At 48.5% G+C, this 25,728-nt stretch overlaps 1 protein-coding gene across 3 annotated transcripts in view; it reads left to right on the top strand.

Moving 5' to 3' along the window:
• Positions 1 to 20,245: 20,245 nt before the first annotated feature.
• Positions 20,246 to 25,728, top strand: part of DEPDC1B (DEP domain containing 1B) — an 82,530-nt gene continuing 77,047 nt past the window's right edge. For 2 of the 3 annotated variants that reach the window (XM_073584282.1, XM_073584284.1), the window contains exon 1: positions 20,263 to 20,395. In XM_073584282.1, coding sequence (XP_073440383.1) covers positions 20,348 to 20,395 — 48 coding nt within the window. In that variant the 5' untranslated portion in view covers positions 20,263 to 20,347. Of the gene's footprint in view, positions 20,396 to 25,728 lie in introns of all 3 variants that reach the window. The other variant, XM_073584283.1, reaches the window with a different exon arrangement.

A 25,728-nucleotide genomic window follows, 5' to 3' on the forward strand; every position in this document is an offset into this window, starting at 1 on the left:
GTTCCTAGCCCTTCAGGTTTTTAACTTCCATGTGGAGCATAGGCCAGGGAAACTGCATGGCAATGCTGATGCTCTGTCGAGAGTCCACTGTTTGATGGCAGAAGGTGCCAAGCTTTGGGCAGAGGGGGTTTATGTAAGATGGTCGCCTTAGGGGTCCTTGAGGGGAGATATGTATGATGGAGGTTGGTAGCTTTGGTTATGTGATCTCGTAAAGCATGCGCCAGCACATATAGTGCTGAAAGAGTTATCAGGCCATTACAGGGCTGGGTTTTACAAGCATCAAAAGAGATGGGGGGATGACTGCAAACATATCCCCACCCTAGTGACATGGTTTGGCAGATAAAATGGAGACCAAGTGTCTCATTCAGGGTCTGCAGGGTCTGGGACTGGAGGTGTGGAGGCCTCCAGCGTTTTTGCTAAAGACACTGACCTGAGCGGGCGGACTCGCAGTACTGATGGACTGTTTATTGTCTGTATCTTTTTTCACTTTGTGCCGTAGAAGTCTGTCCTGTGTTTGCTTGTGCTTAAGCATGTTTATGAAGTTTTAATAAACCTGACTGGACATTTTTTATGAAAACTGCTTCCAGTGCCTACCTCAACCGCAGCTGAGTGCAAAATTCTACAACATATATAATCACCTTTACCATTTTTTTATTTTCTCAATATTGTCTAAATGCAGTTTCACTAATAAGATGGGAAAGATGATGAGCAGAGGAGGACTCCGGACAAACTGACCTTCATGACTTCAATAAGGCAGTCTGATTGCTTTCCAGATTACTATCAGATAACCTGAGGAACAACGGTAAAACGTGTCCAACCACGAATGTGCTGCGTTAAACTCTATGACCTTGACAATAGCTCAAGGTCATAGAGTTATATACAGTATATATAACATTATATATATATATATATATATATATGTACACTCCAAATTTTTTCACAATAGAAATGTAACAATTGCATACTATACTGATTAAATCCAAAATTCCTTACCGAAAAGTAGTGTGGATCTTGTAAAAATGTTCTGATATTTATTGATACAGAAAAGATGTATATCTTTGTACCGTGTTAGCCAGTGGATAGAAAAATATTCAGGATTGCGAGTCCCCTGTAGTTGATACCTTTTAATGGCTAACTGAAAAGATATTTATTGAGATTTTTGTAGAATTAGAAAACTTGAATCCAGAGCAAACTAATAAGACAGTTATCAATATACACTTGTTAACATTAAAATGTCAACACCAAGAAAGAAAAGTGACAGAATTATGGAAATCACAGTATGGATAGACATGTTAACCCCTTCACTACCAAGGGTGGTTTGCAATTTTTACAATTCTGACCACTGTCCTTTCATGAGGCCATAACTCTGGAACGCTTCCATGGATCCCGGTGATTCTGACATTGTTTTCTCATGACATATTGTACTTCATGTTAGTAGTAAAAATTCATTCATATAACTTGCGTTTATTTGTGAAAAAAACGGAAATTTGACGAATTTTCCAACTTTGAATTTTTATGCCCTTAAATCACAGAGATACGGCACACAAAAAACTTAATAAGTAACATTTCCCACATGTTTACTTTACATCAGCATAATTTTGGAACCAAAATTTTTTTTTTGTTAGGAAGTTATAAGGGTTAAAAGTTGACCAGCGATTTCTCATTTTGCATCACCATTTTTTTTTTTTCGGACCACATCACATTTGAAGTCACTTTGAATGGTCTATATGATAGAAAATACCCAAAAGTGACACCATTCTAAAAACTGCACCCCTTAAGGTGCTCAAAACCACATTCAAGGAGTTTATTAACCCTTCAGGTGCTTCACAGGAATTTTTTGAATATTTAAAAAAAATTAACATTTAACTTTTTTTCACAAAAAAATACTTAGGTTCAATTTTTTTATTTTACCAAGTGTAACAGGAGAAATTGGACTGCAAAAATTATTGTGCAATTTGTTCTGAGTACACTGATACCTGATATGTGGGGGGGAACCACTGTTTCGGCGCATGGCAGAGCTCAGAAGGGAAGGAGCGCCGTTTGACTTTTACAATGCAAAATTGTCTGGAATTCAGATCGGAGGCCATGTCGCGTTTGGAGAGCCCCTGATGTACCTAAACAGTGGAAACCCCCCACAAGTGACCCCATTTTGGAAACTAGACCCCCCCAAGGAACTTATCTAGATATGTGGTGAGAACTTTGAACCCACAAGGGCTTCACAGAAGTTTATAACGTACAGCGGTACAATTAAAAAATCATATTTTTTCCACAAAATGATCTTTTCACCCACAATTTTTATTTTCCCAAGGGTAACAGGACCCTAAAAGTTATTGTGCAATTTGTCCTGAGTACGCTGATACCCCATGTGTGGGTGTAAACGACTATTTGGGCGCATGGCAGAGCTCGGAAGGGAAGCAGCGCCATTTGACTTTTTTGGCTGGAGTTGAGATCGGACACCATGTCGCGTTTGGAGAGCCCCTGATGTACCAAAACAGTGGAAACCCCCCACAAATGACACCATTTTGGAAAATAGACCCCTCAAGGAACTTATCTAGATGTGTGGTGAAAACTTTGAACCCCCAAGTGCTTCACAGAAGTTTATAACGCCCGGGCGTGAAAATAAAAAAAATCATATTTTTTTTCCACAAAAATGATATTTTTGCCCCCAATTTTTATTTTCCTAAGGGCAACAGGAGAAATAGGACCCCAAAAGTTGTTTTGCAATTTGTCCTGAGTAGGCTGATACCCCATATGAGGGGGTAAAACACTGTTTGGGTGCAAGGCAGAGCTTGGAAGGGAAGGAGCACCATTTGACTTTTTCAACGCAGAATTGGCTAGAATTGAGATCAGATGCCATGTTGCGTTTGGAGAGCACCTGATGTGCCCAAACAGTGGAAACCCCCCAATTATAACTCCAACCCTAACCCACCCCTAACCCTAATCTCAGCCCTAACCCTAACCCTAGCCCTAGCCCTAACCCTAAATAGGAAAATGGAAATAAATACATTTTTTTAATTTTATTATTTTTCCCTAACTAAGGGGGTGATAACGGGGGGTTTGATTTACTATTTATGGCGGTTTTTATGTTTGGCAGCTGTCACACGCTAAAAGACGCTATTTATTGTAAAAATAGTTTTTGCATCACCACATATTGAGAGCTATAATTTTTCCATATTTTGACCCACCGAGTCATGTGAGGTCTTATTTTTTGCGGGACGAGTTGACGTTTTTATTGGTACCATGTTCGGGCATGTGACATTTTTTGATCGCTTTTTATTTTGTTTTTTGGGACGCAGAATTTACAAAAACCAGCTTTTCATGAATTTCTTTTGGGGGGTGCGTTTACGCCGTTCCGCGTGCGATAAAATTGATAAAGCGGTTTTCTTCTTCGGTTCAGTACGGTTACAGCCATATCTCATTTATGTCATTTTTTTATGTTTCGCGCTTTTATGCGATGAAAACAATTTTACATAAAAAATAGTTATTTTTGCATCACTTTATTCTCTGAGCTATAACTTTTTTTATTTTTTTGCTGATGATGCTGTATGATGGCTTGTTTTTTGCAGGACAAGATGACATTGTCAGCGGTACCATGGATATTTATATCCGTCTTTTTGATCGCGCGTTATTGCACTTTTTGTTCGGTGGTATGATAATAAATCATTATTTTTTGCTTCGTTTTTTATTTTTATTTTTTAAGAGGTTCACTAAAGGGGTTAACTAATGGGACAGTTTTATAGGGCGGGTCGTTACGGATGCGGCAGTACCAAATATGTGTACTTTTATTGTTTTGGTTTTTTTTATTTCCAAAAAATGAATTTATTGGGGAATATATAAAAAATTTTTTAATTTATTTAGCGATTTTTTAAAAATTATTTTTACACTTTTTTTTTACTTTATTACAATGTCCCAGGGGGGTCATAACTGTCCTGTGACAGATCGCTGATCTGTCACATCACAGATCACTGTGATAGATCAGCGATTTGTCACAGGCAGTGCAGCAGGCTTCCTCATGCCTGCGCTCTGCGGGCAGTGAGGAAGCCAACTTCCTGCAGGCCCCCAGAGGTCCCCGCCGCCATATTGGATCCGGGGACCAGCAGGAAAGGAGCCCCCCGCAGCAGCGCTGCACATTGCGCTGCCGTGGGGGGCTCAGGAAAGCACGGAGGGAGCCCCCTCCCTGCCGATGCTTCCCTTTAACCCCCGGTACACCGCGATCGTGTTTGATCGCGGTGTACAAGGGGTTAACGCGTTGGGGGCGGTCTGTGACTGCCCCTGACACATTGTGCCGGGTGTCAGCTATGATAATTAGCTGACACCCGGCCGCGATAAGTGCGCTCACCACGTGGGCGCCGCTTATCACTATGACGTAATATTCCGTCCTTGGTAATTAGGGCCCAGGTCACATGGATGGAATATTACGTCCAATGAAGGAAAGGGGTTAATGATATGCAAATGATAAGAAATAGAATTTTTTTTTATTTATTCAGCATCGAGTTTAATTGCCACAGGCAAAAATCCCAGTACATACATTGGCTGCTATCAATGAGGTACTAATAGTTAATAATTATGATTAATGGTTGTCTGAGAGATGTTCTGCCACCCAGAATGCACATGGACACACACATCATCAATATCTGCAGGTGGCAGCTCCCTTTGCAATTGCCGAACAATGACATCTCCGAAGAGAATTAAGTCAGGAAATGTTGCAAAGTCACGGGAGCATGTTTAGGCCACACAAGCTACTTAAAGTAGCACGTAGGACTGGTGTGACGTTCACTCATGGTATTGCCTACGTGGTGTCCAGACCAATCTATGGCTGGTATTGTGTCCAAGACAAAAGAGGAACTCATCACTTAAAAGAGTACTTCACACTGGTCGTACTCCTGAGATTATGGTGTGTGGTGGCATAATGCACAGTTGCTGGACCCCTCTAGTTTTCATTCCTGGTACACTAAGGGTGTGTGAACAAGTTGCGGACTCGTCTGCGGATCCGCAGTGGATTTCCATGCGGTGTTCAGTACCATGTTATCCTATGGAAAACAAAAACCGCTGTGCACATGCTGCGGAAATTTCCACGCGGAAACGCAGCGGTTTATTTTCCGCAGCATGTCAATTCTTTGGTCGGATTCCGCCGCGTTTTTACACCTATTCCATTATAGGAATCCGCAGGTATAAAAACGCAGGCGAAACCCGCAGGAAATCTGCAGTAAATCCGCAGGTAAAACGCAGGCATTTTGACCTGCGGATTCTGCAGATTCCGTGCGGAAAAATCCGCAGACGAATCCGCAACGTGTGCACATACCCTTATAACAGCTTGGCCTTACAGCGATTTGGTCATGGAACCAGTGGTACAGTCATTTCTCCAAAGAGTCCCAGGAGCCATATGTCAATATCACAATGAAAAGCCACATGTTGCCTGTGTTTCCGTCTTTAGGCTATGTGCACACGTCGCGGATTCTGCTGCGTTTCCGCAGTGTTTTTGGCCCTGCGGAAACGCAGCAGTTCCGCAGACATGGTACAGTACCATGTTAGCCTATGGCATTTCAAATCCGCTGTGCGCACGCTGCGTTTTTTTTCCGCGTGATTTTGCTGCAGTTTACAAACCGCAGCATGTCAATTCTTTGAATCATAGAATCATAGAATCGTAGAGTTGGAAGGGACCTCCTGGGCCATCTGGTCCAACCCCCTGCTCAAAGCAGGATTCGCTAAATCATCCCAGTCAGATGTCTGTCCAGTCTCTGTTTGAAGACTTCCATTGAAGGAGAACTCACCACTTCTCGTGGCAGCCTGTTCCACTCATTGATCACTCTAACTGTCAAAAAGTTTTTTCTAATATCTAATCTGTGTCTCCTCCCATTCAGTTTCATCCCATTGCTTCTAGTCTTTCCTTGTGCAAATGAGAATAAAGTTGATCCTTCTACAATGTGACAGCCCTTTAGATATTTGTAGACGGATTCCGCAGTGGTTTCACACCTTTAACATAGTAGAGGTGTGAAACCGCAGGGCAAAACCGCAGACTAATCCGCAGGAAAACCGCAGGACACTTTACCTGCGGTTTTACCTGCGGATCCACGTGGAAAAACCCGCAGGTGAATCCGCAGCGTGTGCACATAGCCTTATACTCAGAGATTCCCGTTATACAGATCCTCCGTTGTGCCTCTACCAAGAAAAAAAACAAATTCTTCTCACTTTCTTTGAATCCCATGACATACTGTGTCCTCTTCGGTGTGCCTGGTATAGTGAGGCATGACATCACTGCCATGCGAACACCTATGCCTGGCACGCCAACACTCGCTGCCAGCCTCTGATTGGCCAGCGGTGTGTTTTGCAGCGCAGGGTGTCACTGGTGTGTCAGGTGTGACAGACAGTCATCCTGGATCCGGCTATAGTCGGTCTTTGCGTTTAGCTCAAGTACCTTCTTGATTTTTGCATCTCTGTTATGGAACTGTATTCTTCTTCCCCTAGGACCCAATAGTTACCTCCACGCTCTGCAGCTAAGCACACACCTGTGCTGAAGGTTTAAATACATTCAATTACTGTAGCATGGTGCGGTTGTTACCTCATACTTGCTCATGTCTTGTTGGAAGTTCTAGCAGTCGGTGTTTCCCCCCATCCGTCTACTCTCTCTGTCTTTAGTTTTAGTGGGGATTGACTAGTTTACCCTGTCCCCTTCCTATATAGGGCCTAGCGCTAGTGTCAGGCAGGGATTAGATACCTGCTCGGCGATAGGTACAGAACCTATATAGGGAATTTTAGGGCAGAGTGATTTTAGATCTGCCTAGGGGTCTACTCTCCCCTCTTCTCTAGTGCTTGGGCTCCCCCTTTCCTCTTCACGCTGTTGTGCACTTACTTTTTGCTGCAATAAACTTCAGCTGAATGTGCGTCCTGGGACCCACATCCAACTAAAGTAGGCAGGTGTCCCTTCTGCACACGCCCGATTGCTGCTGCACCCTTTGCAATCGTTACTCCCCTGTGTACCTCCATTCAATGCGTAGCTGTCACTGATGGGTACTGCAGAATAGCTCTTATTCTCTTCAGTGTATATCTGGCTGCCACCAGAGCTAATAAAGGCTGCATATATAACCCCCATCCTGGTGTATATTTCTCCCATCCTGGTACACATACTCCCCATCCTGGTATATATGTCCTCCATCATGGTATACATGCCCCCCCCATCCTGCTATATCTTGGTATACCTGTCCCCATCCTAGTATACGTGCTCCCCATCCTGGTTTACATGACTCCATCCTGGTATATATGTCCCCTATTTTGGTATACATGTCCCCCATCCTTCTCACATTCTTGCGAATAAAGAAGTATCAGGGCGCTTCCTTCAGAGGATCTTTAACCCAATTTGGAGCAAGAAGGTTATAAAGCCAAATAACTGAGTATCTCTGATGTTAAATCAGATGATATTTTATTGGCTAAGTAAAATGCAAAAATTTTTAAAAAACAATAAAAACATTAAAACATTTTTTGTTATAAAAAAAACACAGTGCGTTTCGGCCGAATAGGCCTTCATCAGGGATATGAAAAATGATTTTGTTGTAAGCTATTTATACCCCATTTTTTTTTTTGCTAACGGGTGTGGTTATAATACATGAGGAACCAATCACTAATTATCAAACTCTTTAGCAGTTAAAGTACATATGTTGTAACTTCATCCCCAATAAAAGAATGTTGTGCACACATATTAAATAACATCATCCCTCCTTCAGGGTTAAAACAGTATATCTGTAAATTTTAGGCAATCAGACATGTCATTGCACATGTTCCACAAAAAAAAACAAAAAACAAAACCTGTTCATATGACTGATTAAACACCTCACTTCTCTTGGTGCAAGCGGTCAGGTGGTAAACTAGAAGCACTGCAGGTACTAAAGATCATAAATAAATAACTAAAAAACATATTTGAGAAAAAAAAAATCATCAAAAAAATGTTTAAAAAAAAATCCCAAAGTTTCCCCCCCCTCCCTTCCAAAGAAATTAAAAAAAGGAAAAACAAGACAAAGGGGGAATCTATTGATTGATCTACACAAGATCAGAGATCTCATTCAGTCCATCAGGGTACAGACTGCCAAGTCTGTATATCCAATAGGACTCTTTGGCATTAAGAGCTGCTTTCCTGTTTCTCATTGCTGCAAGTATTTGTTCTATTGGAGTGACCTTTATACATTAAAAGTTTTTGCTATGTATAAGAGTGATGTGCTTAGATAAACTTTGTTTTAAAAACCCTATTTTCACATTATGTCTATGACCATTCATACGATTTCGTAGTGACTGTGAAGTGCGGCCGACATATAAAAGTCCACACACACAGGTCAACACATACACAAATAAATCAGAACCACAGGTTAATTCTTGGGTAAAATTGTATGTGGTATTGCTGTTTTTTATATTTACATTTTTCTTACCATGATCTATAATTTTACAACAGTCACAACGTTTTTTTCCACATTTAAAAATTCCTTTTTTCTCATTTTTTGGGCAGATGGCACATTTATTGGTATTGGTTTTTTGCGGGGGTGTAAATAGGTGCTATATGATTTTTAAGACAATATTAGGTCTTTTTGGGATAAGATCTTTGAGTATTGGGTCTTTCCTCAGTAAGTACCAATATTTTTCAAGAATGCAGCGGATGGATTGGTGGCTTCTATTGTAGGTGGTAATTAAGCTATATTTCCACTTTGCTGTGCTATCCATAGCATCATGTTTTGAGGAATGTTTTTTCAAGCAATCATCCTGTGTGAGAGTGAGATTGCGCTGATATGCTGCATGTACTAATGGTTTTGGATACCTTTTTTCTTTAAACCTAGAAAGTAAAACCTGTGATTGTTGTACGTAATCTGTATTTGACGTACAGTTGCGTCTAATACGACGGAATTGACTGATTGGAATATTTGTCTTCCATTTACAGTAGTGTGAATTAAAAAATCCAAATAGCCATTAGTGTCAACTGGTTTAAAATGAGTTCGGCTTTTGATTTGATTATCCTCATGGTATAGTTCTAAATCCAGGAAAATGATACTTTCCTTGGAAATATTTACAGTGAATGAGAGCCCCCAATTGTTGCTGTTGAGCTCTTCAACAAAGAGGGACGCCTCCTGTTCCGTACCACACCAGATGAGGAACAGATCATCTCTAAAACGTCGATAATATTTGATATTATTACTGTATTTATAGGATCCAATTGGCGATAGGGACTCAAACCTCCCCATAAACTAGTTTGCAAAACTTGGGGCTGCCCGAGTCCCCATTGCGGTCCCGAACTGCAGTAAATACAGTGTGTTCTGGAACATGAATAAATTGTGTTCCAGAATGAATTTTAAACCATTTAATAAAAAGGTATTTTGTTTAAAGGGAATGGTATTGCTATTACAGACGGGCAGCACACCGGTGGAAGGATCACCCTTGTTTGCAAACTTTTCCCAGTGTTGTGCCTCTTTGCACAACCACACAAGGTGAGCAAGTTTGAAGTTGTATTTTTCTCACCAAACTGAATTGACTCATCCACTACGCTTAGATAGCACTCTCCCTCTTTTTTCCCCTCTTTCTCTTCTTCTCGCATTCTTCCAATCCTACAATGTATGGTGTCTTTGTTGCCAGATAAAAGGCCAGCAGCTGGCTTTGGCATGCCTGCTATAGTGAGGCATGACATCACTGCCATTCAATGCCAATGCCTGGCATGCCAATGTCAGGTGCCAGCCTATGATTGGCCAGTGGCGTGTATTGCAGCACAGGAAGCTGACGCGTCTCTGTGCTGCAATACCCTTCAGCAAAATGTGTGTCGTCGGACACACATCAAACTGAAGTAGGTGTTGGGGTCGGTGGGCACCCCTCCTGCATGGGCCCTGTCATGGTAACACCCCGGTCTACCTCCACTCAATGTGTACCTGCCACTGATGGATACTGCAGAATAGCTCTGTGTAAGTCTGGCTGCCACCTGTTAGCACCACACTGGATCCCTGATCTGACAGACAGGGTCTCCGGCGTGTCACTTCACTCACCCGCACTGCGGTCGGTTCTTCCCTTCCCCATGCTCTGCATGCTTCCAGCAGAGCTTCCAGCTGGGCCACCAGCCATGTCCTTAGAGCACGCGCGCGTACTCCCGCCCTCTTAAAGGTCCAGTGTGTGCAATTGCTATTTCCTCCCCAGCCAATTATGTATATATTGCTTCCTCCTCACTGGGGAGGTGCCTGAGCAACCTTCCTGTTCTGCAGTCTAAGTTGTGTAAGGTTGCATACCAGTCCTTGCTGCACTCTGGTGCAGAGCCTGTCTGCCTGCTGCATTCTGGTGCAGATCCTGCCTGCTGCATTCTGGTGCAGATCCTGCCTGCCTGCCACACTCTGGTGCAGATCCTGCCTGCTGCATTCTGGTGCAGATGCTGCCTGCCGCACTCTGGTGCAGATCCTGCCTGCTGAACTCTGATACGAACTCCGCCTGCTGCACTCTGATACGAACACAACCTGCTGCAGAGTCTGGTGCTTCCTTAGTCACGCCCCTCCAGGCTCTCCGCGGTCCAAGGCACAGTGGTTCCACAAACCATGTCCGTGACACGACCAGAGCTGATAACGGCTACATGGTGGCCGTGCTGGGTGTCGGACTATAGATAGATCATCAATATGTTGTCACTCGAAAATCTTTTAAAGTTGGTTACTCCTGTAGGTATAACAGGTACGCAGGATGCAGTGATGAGGCACGAGATGGATGTAACTTTTGGTGGTGGCTTTTATATATAGATGCTAATAGGGCTATCCTGAGCAACCAAACAAGATAACAACAATTGTCCTCACAGGGACCAAACACAAAGAAACAGGAATAATGCGAACACGACTAACCCGGCAAAGGCCGGTCACTATAGGGCTGCGGCATGGCCAACTACAGGTCCTTAGTTACTATGTGTCACTTAGCCGTCCTCACGCCCCACTGCGTGCTGCACGATGGTGCTTTGGCGTCGCAGCTGCTGGGCCCAGTCGCCGAGGATCTGGCGAAGGCTTCGGGCGTTCCTACGCCCAGGTGATGAGGGGGCACAACAGACCCTAGGAGAGTCCTTTGGCAGGATAGCTCCCCGTGGAGGCAGCGGGATACCGCCTGTTAGCGGAAGAATGGAGGCCGCAGCCCCCGGGCAGGGACGGGCCGCAGTGATGCTGAGTGGCGGCTGGTAGGCCGCTAGCGCAGCCTAGGGCTATGCTAGGAGTCCCGCGGATGGCGAGGGGCAGGTCCAAGCTGCGGACTGAAGCGGGGCGGTGGCGGCTGCGGGCGGCAATGGGCAGGCCGCAGGTGCGAGCTGGAAGCGGCAACGGCCGTGGGCGGCAGCGGACAGGCCGCAGCCACGGGCTGGAGTGAAGCTGCAATGGCCACGGGCGGCAGCGGCCGCGAGCTGGAGTGAAGCGGTGATCTTTTGTCGGTCGGCTCGGTGCCGTCTCCCTATGGTCCACAGCGAGTCTCCCTCCCATCTCTCCTGCCTCCGTCTTCCTCTCTGGTGGCTGCTGGAGGCTCTCGCTCCCTGGCGCCCTTGAGGTCTCCTGCTCCTCCTCTGCCGATCTGACTCCCCCGGCTAGCGTCCTCCGCCCCTTTTATATTAGCTCCTCCCCCAACCTGGACATCTCTGCCATCCGTCCTCTAATTCTGTCCCCTGGAAACAGACCCCCTAGGAACCTTGGTGACGGTCCCCTTAGTTCCGGCCCGGACATGAGGCGGGGGCCCTTCCTCCTACACTCCCACCAACTGATACACGATCAACTGACCATTTGATGTCTACTTTATTGAGACAACAGACTCTTCTGTATCATGTTTAAATGTTCGTTCCACTGCATATTGGGAGATAAGACTAGAAGTGTCTAGTAGAGATGAGCGTGTCTAGGTCAGCGGTACCTGGCAGCTAGATGGAAGTCCTGCGAATTTCCCTTGGCATCCCTGGCGCAGCTATTGATTAGCCATGACCTGTACAGATGATGTAGCACCAGCCCTGAATAATCAAATGCTGCACTTAGGACACCGGAAGCGAAGAGATTTTTGGGCCTTCTGTCTAGCTGCTAGGTACCACTGGCCTGGACTGAAGAGTCACAAATCAATCTGCTCATCTCTATTGTCTAGCAGTGGCTTTCATTATTGACTACACATAAACATTCAGTCATACTGATCATTCTAGTATATGGGGGAGTCGGAAGAGATATGTGTTGGCAGGACAAGACTCATGTCTATGGCCACCTTAGCGTCCAGAAAGCCATTCTCCAACCTACTATAAAAATGCAGCCTAAGCTAACCCCTTATTGACTTCAGATACGCTTTTTAATGGTGGCAATTAAGGGTACTTATGCCTCAGCGCGGCGTTTTAACAGCACTGCGAAATAAGTGTATAGCACCCCCCAGTGTCGAAATTTCTCCAAGGTTTCGGCTACTAGGGGTAGCTGAGACCCCAGAGAACATGATTCAGGTCGGTTTTTACCGACCTCAGTGTTGAGACCGCCATTAACGGAATAATGGTGATTGCAAAAAAAAAAAGTCTGATTTCCTATTTACGGTAATTTCTCTCTCCTCTGATGTGATCCCAGAATGTGATGTAGTGACAAAGCAGAGCTAAAGACCAATACATATTATTATTTCTATAGCACCATTGATTCCATGATGCTGTCCATGAGAAGGGGTTACATACAAATTACAGATATCACTTACAGTAAACTAACAATCACAGACTGATACAGAGGGGAGAGGACCCTGCCCTTGAGGGCTTACATTCTACAGGATGGTGGGGAAGGAGACAGTATGTCAGGGGTTGCAGTAGCTCTGATGGTATTGAGGTGGCCCCGTGGTCATTACAGGTTGTAAGCTTTTGTGAAGAGGTGGGTTTTCAGATTCCATCTGAAGGATCCAAATGTGGTGGATAACTGGACGTGTTGGGGCACATATGAAATAATTTATGACATTGCAAGTTGCACAAAAATTTGGCCACAATAAGGCTGGGTTCATATTGCATTAAGGGGGTGCGTTTAACACACCCATACACTGCTATAGATGAGCGCATTGCTAACGTATGTCATAATCGGCATGTGATAGCGATGTGCCGTCCTTCTGTGACTGACCCTTGGACGCGGGCTGCAGTGTCCGAGGGTCCGTCACTGCTAGCGGGATTGCATAACGCAATAGCGTTAGGGAATAGCGTTAACACAGTCCGTCAAAGCTATGCGTTGAACGGCCTGCATTAACGTTATGTGAACCTGGCCTAACCAAAGTGCAGTAGCATTAAAGAGTATACAAAATGCAAGAATTAAAGTGAACCTGTCATTTGCCATAAATGCCATGTGATTTTTTTTTACCAAAACAACTTCAGGGGAACAAAATCATTTAGACCAGGTAAAATATTTACATACAGTGGGGAAAAAAAGTATTTAGTCAGTCAGCAATAGTGCAAGTTCCACCACTTAAAAAGATGAGAGGCGTCTGTAATTTACATCATAGGTAGACCTCAACTATGGGAGACAAACTGAGAAAAAAAAATCCAGAAAATCACATTGTCTGGTTTTTTTTCATTTTATTTGCATATTATGGTGGAAAATAAGTATTTGGTCAGAAACAAAATTTCATCTCAATACTTTGTGATATATCCTTTGTTGGCAATGACAGAGGTCAAACGTTTTCTGTAAGTCTTCACAAGGTTGCCACACACTGTTGTTGGTATGTTGGCCCATTCCTCCATGCAGATCTCCTGTAGAGCAGTGATGTTTTTGGCTTTTCGCTTGGCAACACGGACTTTCAACTCCCTCCAAAGGTTTTCTATAGGGTTGAGATCTGGAGACTGGCTAGGCCACTCCAGGACCTTGAAATGCTTCTTACGAAGCCACTCCTTCGTTGCCCTGGCGGTGTGCTTTGGATCATTGTCATGTTGAAAGACCCAGCCACGTTTCATCTTCAATGCCCTTGCTGATGGAAGGAGGTTTGCACTCAAAATCTCACGATACATGGCCCCATTCATTCTTTCATGTACCCGGATCAGTCGTCCTGGCCCCTTTGCAGTGAAACAGCCCCAAAGCATGATGTTTCCACCACCATGCTTTACAGTAGGTATGGTGTTTGATGGATGCAACTCAGTATTCTTTTTCCTCCAAACACGACAAGTTGTGTTTCTACCAAACAGTTCCAGTTTGGTTTCATCAGACCATAGGACATTCTCCCAAAACTCCTCTGGATCATCCAAATGCTCTCTAGCAAACTTCAGACGGGCCCGGACATGTACAGGCTTAAGCAGTGGGACACGTCTGGCACTGCAGGATCTGAGTCCATGGTGGCGTAGTGTGTTACTTATGGTAGGCCTTGTTACATTGGTCCCAGCTCTCTGCAGTTCATTCACTAGGTCCCCCCGCGTGGTTCTGGGATTTTTGCTCACCGTTCTTGTGATCATTCTGACCCCACGGGGTGGGCTTTTGCGTGGAGCACCAGATCGAGGGAGATTATCAGTGGTCTTGTATGTCTTCCATTTTCTAATTATTGCTCCCACAGTTGATTTCTTCACTCCAAGCTGGTTGGCTATTGCAGATTCAGTCTTCCCAGCCTGGTGCAGGGCTACAATTTTGTTTCTGGTGTCCTTTGACAGCTCTTTGGTCTTCACCATAGTGGAGTTTGGAGTCAGACTGTTTGAGGGTGTGCACAGGTGTCTTTTTATACTGCTAACAAGTTTAAACAGGTGCCATTACTACAGGTAATGAGTGGAGGAAAGAGGAGACTCTTAAAGAAGAAGTTACAGGTCTGTGAGAGCCAGAAATCTTGATTGCTTGTTTCTGACCAAATACTTATTTTCCACCATAATATGCAAATAAAATGAAAAAAAAACAGACAATGTGATTTTCTGGATTTTTTTTTCTCAGTTTGTCTTCCATAGTTGAGGTCTACCTATGATGTAAATTACAGACGCCTCTCATCTTTTTAAGTGGTGGAACTTGCACTATTGCTGACTGACTAAATACTTTTTTTCCCCACCGTAGTTATGGCAAGTGACACATCCTCTTTTAACAAGAACTCTCAACAAAAATTGTATCCCCTACACCTTTCTAGTTCTGCATCAGGTATAAGCCCCGAACACAGTCCCGGGCTCCATCACCCACATTTACAAGCCCCCTGCATACAGCCCCTGCCCCCCTTTCTGTATCACCCACAGGTACAAGCCCCCTGCACACAGCCCCTGCCCCCCATTCTGTATTACCCACAGGTACAAGCCCCCTGCACACAGCCCCTGCCCCCCATTCTGTATTACCCACAGGTACAAGCCCCCTGCACACAGCCCCTGCCCCCCATTCTGTATTACCCACAGGTACAAGCCCCCTGCACACAGCCCCTGCCCCCCATTCTGTATTACCTACAGGTACAAGCCCCCTGTACACAGCCCCTGCCCCCCATTCTGTATTACCCACAGGTACAAGCCCCCTGCATACAGCCCCTGCCCCCCATTCTGTATTACCCACAGGTACAAGCCCCCTGCACACAGCCCCTGCCCCCCATTCTGTATTACCTACAGGTACAAGCCCCCTGCACACAGCCCCTGCCCCCCATTCTGTATTACCCACAGGTACAAGCCCCCTGCACACAGCCCCTGCCCCCCATTCTGTATTACCTACAGGTACAAGCCCCCTGCACACAGCCCCTGCCCCCCATTCTGTATTACCCACAGGTACAAGCTCCCTGCACACAGCCCCTGCCCCCCATTCTGTATTACCCACAGGTACAAGCCCCCTGCACACAGCCCCTGCCCCCCATTCTGTATTACCCACAGGTACAAGCCCCGTGCACACAGCCCCTGCCCCCCATTCTGTATTACCCACAGGTACAAGCCCCCTGCACACAGCCCCTGCCCCCCATTCTGTATTACCCACAGGTACAAGCCCCCTGCACACAGCCCCTGCCCCCCATTCTGTATCACCCACAGGTACAAGCCCCCTGCACACAGCCCCTGCCCCCCATTCTGTATTACCCACAGGTACAAGCCCACTGCACACAGCCCCTGCCCCCCATTCTGTATTACCCACAGGTACAAGCCCCCTGCACACAGCCCCTGCCCCCCATTCTGTATCACCCACAGGTACAAGCCCCCTGCACACAGCCCCTCCCCCCCATTCTGTATTACCCACAGGTACAAGCCCCCTGCACACAGCCCCTGCCCCCCATTCTGTATTACCCACAGGTACAAGCCCCCTGCACACAGCCCCTGCCCCCCATTCTGTATTACCTACAGGTACAAGCCCCCTGCACACAGCCCCTGCCCCCCATTCTGTATTACCCACAGGTACAAGCCCCCTGCACACAGCCCCTGCCCCCCATTCTGTATCACCCACAGGTACAAGCCCCCTGCACACAGCCCCTGCCCCCCATTCTGTATCACCCACAGGTACAAGCCCCCTGCACACAGCCCCTGCCCCCCATTCTGTATTACCCACAGGTACAAGCCCCCTGCACACAGCCCCTGCCCCCCATTCTGTATTACCCACAGGTACAAGCCCCCTGCACACAGCCCCTGCCCCCCATTCTGTATTACCTACAGGTACAAGCCCCCTGCACACAGCCCCTGCCCCCCATTCTGTATCACCCACAGGTACAAGCCCCCTGCACACAGCCCCTGCCCCTCATTCTGTATCACCCACAGGTACAAGCCCCCTGCACACAGCCCCTGCCCCCCATTCTGTATTACCTACAGGTACAAGCCCCCTGCACACAGCCCCTGCCCCCCATTCTGTATTACCCACAGGTACAAGCCCCCTGCACACAGCCCCTGCCCCCCATTCTGTATCACCCACAGGTACAAGCCCCCTGCACACAGCCCCTGCCCCCCATTCTGTATTACCTACAGGTACAAGCCCCCTGCACACAGCCCCTGCCCCCCATTCTGTATTACCCACAGGTACAAGCCCCCTGCACACAGCCCCTGCCCCCCATTCTGTATCACCCACAGGTACAAGCCCCCTGCACACAGCCCCTGCCCCCCATTCTGTATTACCTACAGGTACAAGCCCCCTGCACACAGCCCCTGCCCCCCATTCTGTATCACCCACAGGTACAAGCCCCCTGCACACAGCCCCTGCCCCCCATTCTGTATCACCCACAGGTACAAGCCCCCTGCACACAGCCCCTGCCCCCCATTCTGTATCACCCACAGGTACAAGCCCCCTGCACACAGCCCCTGCCCCCCATTCTGTATTACCCACAGGTACAAGCCCCCTGCACACAGCCCCTGCCCCCCATTCTGTATTACCCACAGGTACAAGCCCCCTGCACACAGCCCCTGCCCCCCATTCTGTATCACCCACAGGTACAAGCCCCCTGCACACAGCCCCTGCCCCCCATTCTGTATCACCCACAGGTACAAGCCCCCTGCACACAGCCCCTGCCCCCCATTCTGTATTACCTACAGGTACAAGCCCCCTGCACACAGCCCCTGCCCCCCATTCTGTATCACCCACAGGTACAAGCCCCCTGCACACAGCCCCTGCCCCCCATTCTGTATTACCCACAGGTACAAGCCCCCTGCACACAGCCCCTGCCCCCCATTCTGTATCACCCACAGGTACAAGCCCCCTGCACACAGCCCCTGCCCCCCATTCTGTATCACCCACAGGTACAAGCCCCCTGCACACAGCCCCTGCCCCCCATTCTGTATTACCTACAGGTACAAGCCCCCTGCACACAGCCCCTGCCCCCCATTCTGTATTACCCACAGGTACAAGCCCCCTGCACACAGCCCCTGCCCCCCATTCTGTATCACCCACAGGTACAAGCCCCCTGCACACAGCCCCTGCCCCCCATTCTGTATTACCTACAGGTACAAGCCCCCTGCACACAGCCCCTGCCCCCCATTCTGTATCACCCACAGGTACAAGCCCCCTGCACACAGCCCCTGCCCCCCATTCTGTATCACCCACAGGTACAAGCCCCCTGCACACAGCCCCTGCCCCCATTCTGTATCACCCACAGGTACAAGCCCCCTGCACACAGCCCCTGCCCCCCATTCTGTATTACCTACAGGTACAAGCCCCCTGCACACAGCCCCTGCCCCCCATTCTGTATCACCCACAGGTACAAGCCCCCTGCACACAGCCCCTGCCCCCCATTCTGTATCACCCACAGGTACAAGCCCCCTGCACACAGCCCCTGCCCCCCATTCTGTATCACCCACAGGTACAAGCCCCCTGCACACAGCCCCTGCCCCCCATTCTGTATTACCCACAGGTACAAGGCCCCTGCACACAGCCCCTGCCCCCCATTCTGTATCACCCACAGGTACAAGCCCCCTGCACACAGCCCCTGCCCCCCATTCTGTATTACCCACAGGTACAAGCCCCCTGCACACAGCCCCTGCCCCCCATTCTGTATTACCCACAGGTACAAGCCCCCTGCACACAGCCCCTGCCCCCCATTCTGTATTACCCACAGGTACAAGCCCCCTGCACACAGCCCCTGCCCCCCATTCTGTATTACCCACAGGTACAAGCCCCCTGCACACAGCCCCTGCCCCCCATTCTGTATTACCTACAGGTACAAGCCCCCTGCACACAGCCCCTGCCCCCCATTCTGTATCACCCACAGGTACAAGCCCCCTGCACACAGCCCCTGCCCCTCATTCTGTATCACCCACAGGTACAAGCCCCCTGCACACAGCCCCTGCCCCCCATTCTGTATTACCTACAGGTACAAGCCCCCTGCACACAGCCCCTGCCCCCCATTCTGTATTACCCACAGGTACAAGCCCCCTGCACACAGCCCCTGCCCCCCATTCTGTATCACCCACAGGTACAAGCCCCCTGCACACAGCCCCTGCCCCCCATTCTGTATTACCTACAGGTACAAGCCCCCTGCACACAGCCCCTGCCCCCCATTCTGTATCACCCACAGGTACAAGCCCCCTGCACACAGCCCCTGCCCCCCATTCTGTATCACCCACAGGTACAAGCCCCCTGCACACAGCCCCTGCCCCCCATTCTGTATCACCCACAGGTACAAGCCCCCTGCACACAGCCCCTGCCCCCCATTCTGTATTACCCACAGGTACAAGCCCCCTGCACACAGCCCCTGCCCCCCATTCTGTATTACCCACAGGTACAAGCCCCCTGCACACAGCCCCTGCCCCCCATTCTGTATCACCCACAGGTACAAGCCCCCTGCACACAGCCCCTGCCCCCCATTCTGTATCACCCACAGGTACAAGCCCCCTGCACACAGCCCCTGCCCCCCATTCTGTATTACCTACAGGTACAAGCCCCCTGCACACAGCCCCTGCCCCCCATTCTGTATCACCCACAGGTACAAGCCCCCTGCACACAGCCCCTGCCCCCCATTCTGTATTACCCACAGGTACAAGGCCCCTGCACACAGCCCCTGCCCCCCATTCTGTATCACCCACAGGTACAAGCCCCCTGCACACAGCCCCTGCCCCCCATTCTGTATCACCCACAGGTACAAGCCCCCTGCACACAGCCCCTGCCCCCCATTCTGTATTACCTACAGGTACAAGCCCCCTGCACACAGCCCCTGCCCCCCATTCTGTATCACCCACAGGTACAAGCCCCCTGCACACAGCCCCTGCCCCCCATTCTGTATCACCCACAGGTACAAGCCCCCTGCACACAGCCCCTGCCCCCCATTCTGTATCACCCACAGGTACAAGCCCCCTGCACACAGCCCCTGCCCCCCATTCTGTATTACCCACAGGTACAAGGCCCCTGCACACAGCCCCTGCCCCCCATTCTGTATCACCCACAGGTACAAGCCCCCTGCACACAGCCCCTGCCCCCCATTCTGTATTACCCACAGGTACAAGCCCCCTGCACACAGCCCCTGCCCCCCATTCTGTATTACCCACAGGTACAAGCCCCCTGCACACAGCCCCTGCCCCCCATTCTGTATTACCCACAGGTACAAGCCCCCTGCACACAGCCCCTGCCCCCCATTCTGTATTACCCACAGGTACAAGCCCCCTGCACACAGCTCTTTCCCCCCATTCTGTATTACCAACAGGTACAAACCCCCTGCACAATGCACACAGCTCCTGACAGGTACAAGCCCCCTGCATACAGCTCTTTCCCCCCAGTTCTGCATCACCCACAGGCACAAGCCCCCTGCACGGTTTTGTATTCTCCACAGGTGTAAGCCGCCCCCAGCCTCCCCCCCCCCCCCCCCCCCATACAGCCTCCTCCCCCGTGCAAGTATGACTGGCACTGCCGCATCCCTCCCCAGACACGTCACGTGGTGGCACCACAGCCAATAAGCGGACTAAGTCCTACAGGTACAAGATTCAAACTGCTGCTCTGCTCTCGTCTCCTGGAGACACAGCAGCACCGGGGAGACGCGGCCGGGCCGCACTGGGGACATGGAGCACCGCATCATAGGCCCGGGCCCGTACAGAGCGACCAAGCTGGTGAGAGCTGCGTCATCTCCGGGCACTGCCTCGTGTGAGGGATGGAGCCCGCTCCTCGTGAGGCTTCATGGCAATGTCCGCTGTTATAGTGCGCATTCCTATACAGCGTCCTGACGACTGTACACTGAGCTGTGGTGACGTCATAGCAGTCATATATACAGAGGAACACGTTGTCCCCCTGGGGCAAGCAGCAGATGTGGGGGTGCAGGAGCAGATGTGGGGGTGCAGGAGCAGATGAGGGGGGACGCAGGAGCAGATGTGGAGGTCGGGCAGGAGCAGATGTGGAGGTCAGGGGCAGTAGTAGATTTCGGGGGGTCGTAGGAGCAGATGTGGAGGTCAGGGGCAGTAGTAGATTTCGGGGGGTCGTAGGAGCAGATGTGGGGGGGACGCAGCATATGTGGGGGGGATGCAGGAGCAGATGTGGAGGTCAGGGGCAGGAGCAGATGTGGGGGGGACGCAGGAGCAGATGTGGAGGGCAGGAGCAGATGTGGGGGGGACGCAGGAGAAGATGTGGGGGGGACGCAGGAGCAGATGTGGAGGTCAGGGGCAGGAGCAGATGTGGAGGTCAGGGGCAGGAGCAGATGTGGGGGGGACGCAGGAGCAGATGTGGAGGGCAGGAGCAGATGTGGGGGGGACGCAGGAGAAGATGTGGGGGGGACGCAGCATATGTGGGGGGGATGCAGGAGCAGATGTGGAGGTCAGGGGCAGGAGCAGATGTGGGGGGGACGCAGGAGCAGATGTGGAGGGCAGGAGCAGATGTGGGGGGGACGCAGGAGAAGATGTGGGGGGGACGCAGGAGCAGATGTGGAGGTCAGGGGCAGGAGCAGATGTGGAGGTCAGGGGCAGGAGCAGATGTGGAGGTCAGGGGCAGGAGCAGATGTAGGGGGGACGCAGGAGCAGATGTGGGGGGGACGCAGGAGCAGATGTGGGGGGGACGCAGGAGCAGATGTGGAGGTCAGGGGCAGGAGCAGATGTAGGGGGGACGCAGGAGCAGATGTGGAGGTCAGGGGCAGGAGCAGATGTGGGGGGGACGCAGGAGCAGATGTGGGGGGGACGCAGGAGCAGATGTGGGGGGGACGCAGGAGCAGATGTGGGGGGGACGCAGGAGCAGATGTGGAGGTCAGGGGCAGGAGCAGATGAGGGGGCAGCGCTTTGCTTTTGATATGTGCACTCGCTGCTTATTTCGTAGTGTCAGGTCTGCGCTGGCTGCAGAGCCGCAGATTGTGGCACACCGGGCAGTGTGAGCATGACAATTTCTTGAGGTCACTTTACTATTTTAAATGTATTTTTTGTCTTGTGTTTGACCTTTTGCACTTAAATTTGAACTGCCGCACTTGGTTCATGAATTTGGCACCACAACTGCTTTAATTTCTAAAGGTGGTCTCGCACATTCCTAATGGTGCAATAAATGGATGATTAAAACAATACAGTCGTTTCCTGGGGGAATGTGACAAGTAATATATGGTCATCTGGAAGAAGCGGGAAGATGCCTGAATGATCCTTCACCCTTCCATTATAGCAGCTGTAATGTGGATGGCCTCGTTTTTGTAGTGTTTGCTGAAGCACCAGCGTCCGTCCATCTGATGTGTGTGTCCACTGTTTATTATTGGGATACGCGCCCTTCCTGTGATGCCAGAGGTCGGAGTCATGCGATTATTCTGCTCCATGGGTGTCAAACATTGCTGTATAACTGGAGAAAGTCAATGAACGTGACACGGTCAGATCCTTTAGTTTATACTGTGAGGTGCACGCATTTTCTGTGTGTGAGAGGGGGAAAATATATAAAAACCGTGCCCCGTGACCATCTTTCACTCAGTTTTGCAGTTAGAAGAACTGTTCTGCATTCACGTTCATTGCTGCAAGCCTCGTAAAAAAAAAAAAAAGTTTTTTTTTTTTTTTTTTAAATATGTAAACACATCAGTTTAAAGGGAAACGACTCTTTGCAACCGCGTTTTCTGGCCACGTTGTGGATGTTCTGTCTGGCCGTGCCTCTATGGTCAGCTCGTTCGTGCTGTCATGTATCTGCTTTCTCTACTTTTGACAGTTCCAACTTGACAGGTTCTCTTTAAAGGAATCTGTCAGCAGGTTTTTGTTATGTAGCTGAGAGCAACATATTGTAGGGTCAGAGACCCTGATTCCAGTGATGTTACTTGACTGCTTGTTTCAGTTTCCATAAAATCAGTGTTTTAGCAGCAGGAGATTATCACTAGAGGACTAGTTGTCTAGTGCCAGTTAGGGCCCCGTCACACATAGCGATCTCGCTAGCGAGATCGCCGCTGAGTCACAAGTTTTGTGACACAACAGCGATCTCACCAGCGAGATCGCTGTGTGTGACAGCGATCAGCGACCGGCCCCCCTGCCGGTATCGCTGATCGCTGTAGGAAACCGCTGGACATTTCTTTTGTCGCTGGTCTCCTGCTGGCTAGCACGCATCGATGCGTGTGACAGGCGGGAGACCAGCGATCAGCTGGTAACTAACGTACACATCGGGTATCCAAGGGACGCACGTCCCTTGTATACCCGATGTGTACGTTAGTTACCAGCTCCCTGCATCAGCGTGCTGGTAACTAACGAACACAGTGACTCCGCGTGCTCGGCGTCGCTGGTGCTGAACGCTGGTGAAGCTGTCTGTTTGACAGCTCACCAGCGATCATGTAGCGACTCACCAGCGATCCTGACACGTTGATATCGTTGTTGGGATTGCTGGTGAGTCGCTATGTGTGACTCCAGCTTTAGTCCTTCTGCTCTGTGTAACCCGGCCCCCACCACTGATTGGTTGCTTAATTTCAGTGTACGCAGAACGTTGTCAATTTTAATGCAAAAAAAATTACAACTTTTCCTAGCATTTTACCCCAGATTTCTGCCTTAACTGCTTTGATGAATCTGGGCTGTTGTGTTTAGATCCGGCACTGCTGGAGCTGAATACGGCTGATCAGTGGGGGCGCCATGTGTCGGTTCTCCTATCGAATATATTGATGACCTGTTGGAAGGCTAGATCATCAATATCTTGAAGGGGTTGTCTCATGTTATTAAATGGACAACATTGTAGAGTGCTTGTAGAAACAATATGCAATTTACCTCTTATTAATAATCCTCTCCAAATCCACAACTTTACAGTTTAGTGCTTATTTCCTAGGCAAGGAGCTGGTGATTACCAGCTATGGAGCTTGCAAGTATCTCTCTGAAGCTGGCTGAATGCGGGCAGCTTCTGTCATCATAGCTCGGACCGGCAGCACAATCACGTCTCCAGCCTCAAGTTTTACACTTGTCGTATAAGTTGGTTGAAAGATTGCCAAATCCAACAATTGTGGTAGATGTGTGCATGGGCCTTCTGATCACAGATGTTGATGTAAAGGATTGGAAATGTTGGATTTCAACTTGCCCAATCCTTTGTTTCTGCAGGAAATAATCCACTGGTGGAAGTGTCTAGGAGCAGTTTATCTCCCTCTCCCCATTAAAAACCCCTGCAGGATGTATGGATAGTGTGTCATATGCCCTATTGACTGTAAGGTAGCGGGTGGTCTTGCACCTATTAAATTCCCCAAGATCATAGGATCAGTTCCCATCATGCAATCATCCCATGGCCATCCTGTGTAGCTGACATGTTTCTGGGGTGGAGGACACTTCTCTGGACCAGTTGTGGTTTGGCGATTTCCTGTCGGTGTCTCCGCATATTCTTGGCTGTGAATTCTCCACTTCTGCTATTACAAGTTCCTGCACGTTTCTATTGTTTCATGTATTGTGTACGGAATGTGTTTTATGCCTCTTTCTTACATGTACAGGCTGATTGACCCGCTTATGTGTCGCATTGTAAAAATAACCCCCAAAAACATTTCATCGTGAGGATTTAGCTTAAATCTTGGATAGTGACACAAGTGCCATACCCTAAATTCACATACTGTTCTACTAAGAACCAGGTCTGTAGTGATTTTCATCCTTTGGCTGTAAACAGGACTAACCCCATTCACTGACCACAAAGGGGAGATCTTAGAAAAAAGTGAGACTTTTTAATTTCTGCAATGATTAACCCCTTAATGACCTATGTGCCTTTTTACTAACCTGCCGAAACACAGAATAGGGCCCCCCCCTACATGTTCAAAAATTCAGCTGGTGTGGGATGTATTGTACAGCTGATATACTGCTGAATCAGCCGTGATCAGTGTAGCATCAATCGTGGTCCTTTAACCCCCTTGATGCTGCTTTGAATAGCGACAATAACATGTAGATGGGTTAAAAGCTGGAGGATGGCTGCTGTGGTAACATGAGGCCACAGCGTCTACCGGCTAGTGTGGCTCGTTAGGATAGTTGTAGTGAAAATAATATAATTATTAATTCTGTGTTGTGGTAACTCCTAGGAGGCACCTACAAAACTGAATAGGTCCTTAAATGTTTTTTTTTTTTATGTGTGTGTGTGTATATATATATATATATATATATATATATATATATATCGTATATTCTGTAAATTTTCTGCAAAAGGAGGAAAAAAAAATTGGTGCAAGTGCAGAAATTTTAACACCTTTAACATCTAATCAGAATAAAGGAACTGTCTGATTTAAAAATAATCAGACTTAGAATGTTGCCAAATGTTTCAAATTTTTAGTGTTTTTATCACGTTTACATATTTTGATAAATAAACACAGAACATCGACCTAAATTTACTGCTAAGATAAACAAAAAAGTGTTGTGAAAAATCAAACTCTGCATCATTGGGACATGTTGAAACATTACAGAGTTATTGCTACATAAAGTGACATGTCACATTTGAAAAATTGGGCTGGGTTAAAGAGGTAGTGCTAAAGTGGCTGCAGACTTGTGAATCGTCACAGCGTGCATTTGATCCTCCCAGCGCACGCAATGCACGCTGTGACGATTCGCCGGCAACGGGAATGGTGCATACTCCAGACCAGAACCTGAATAGACATTTTCCGTCGCTCTCAGCACAAGTGTATTGTGCGAAGCCAGAAGCAGTCTAGTCGGGTTCTAGACGGGAATATGCATATCGCATGCTTGCGGTCACGTGACCACCATTCCCGGTGCTGGCGAATCCTCCCAGCGTGCATTGCGTGCTATGGGAGGATTCACAAGTCTGCAGTCACATAGAGCTACTCCAGACTTATTTTAGACCAGACAACCCTTATAAAAAGGTGGTTGCAGAGGGGGTTTTCCACACTTAGTTCTCAGTATAGGTCATGCATCTGTCGGGGCCCACACTGATGATGTACTTATGGGTCCTAAAGTCCCTATGTGTGAATGGAAAGGCGGGGCGCATGCATGGCCACTACTCTAGTGTTTTGTTTTTTTATTCAATATTATCTGATGCGCCCTTTAAT

The sequence above is a fragment of the Dendrobates tinctorius genome, unplaced genomic scaffold (assembly GCF_039654945.1).
Source record: "Dendrobates tinctorius isolate UK_male_01 unplaced genomic scaffold, ASM3965494v1 ptg000083l, whole genome shotgun sequence".
Taxonomy (NCBI): domain Eukaryota; kingdom Metazoa; phylum Chordata; class Amphibia; order Anura; family Dendrobatidae; genus Dendrobates; species Dendrobates tinctorius.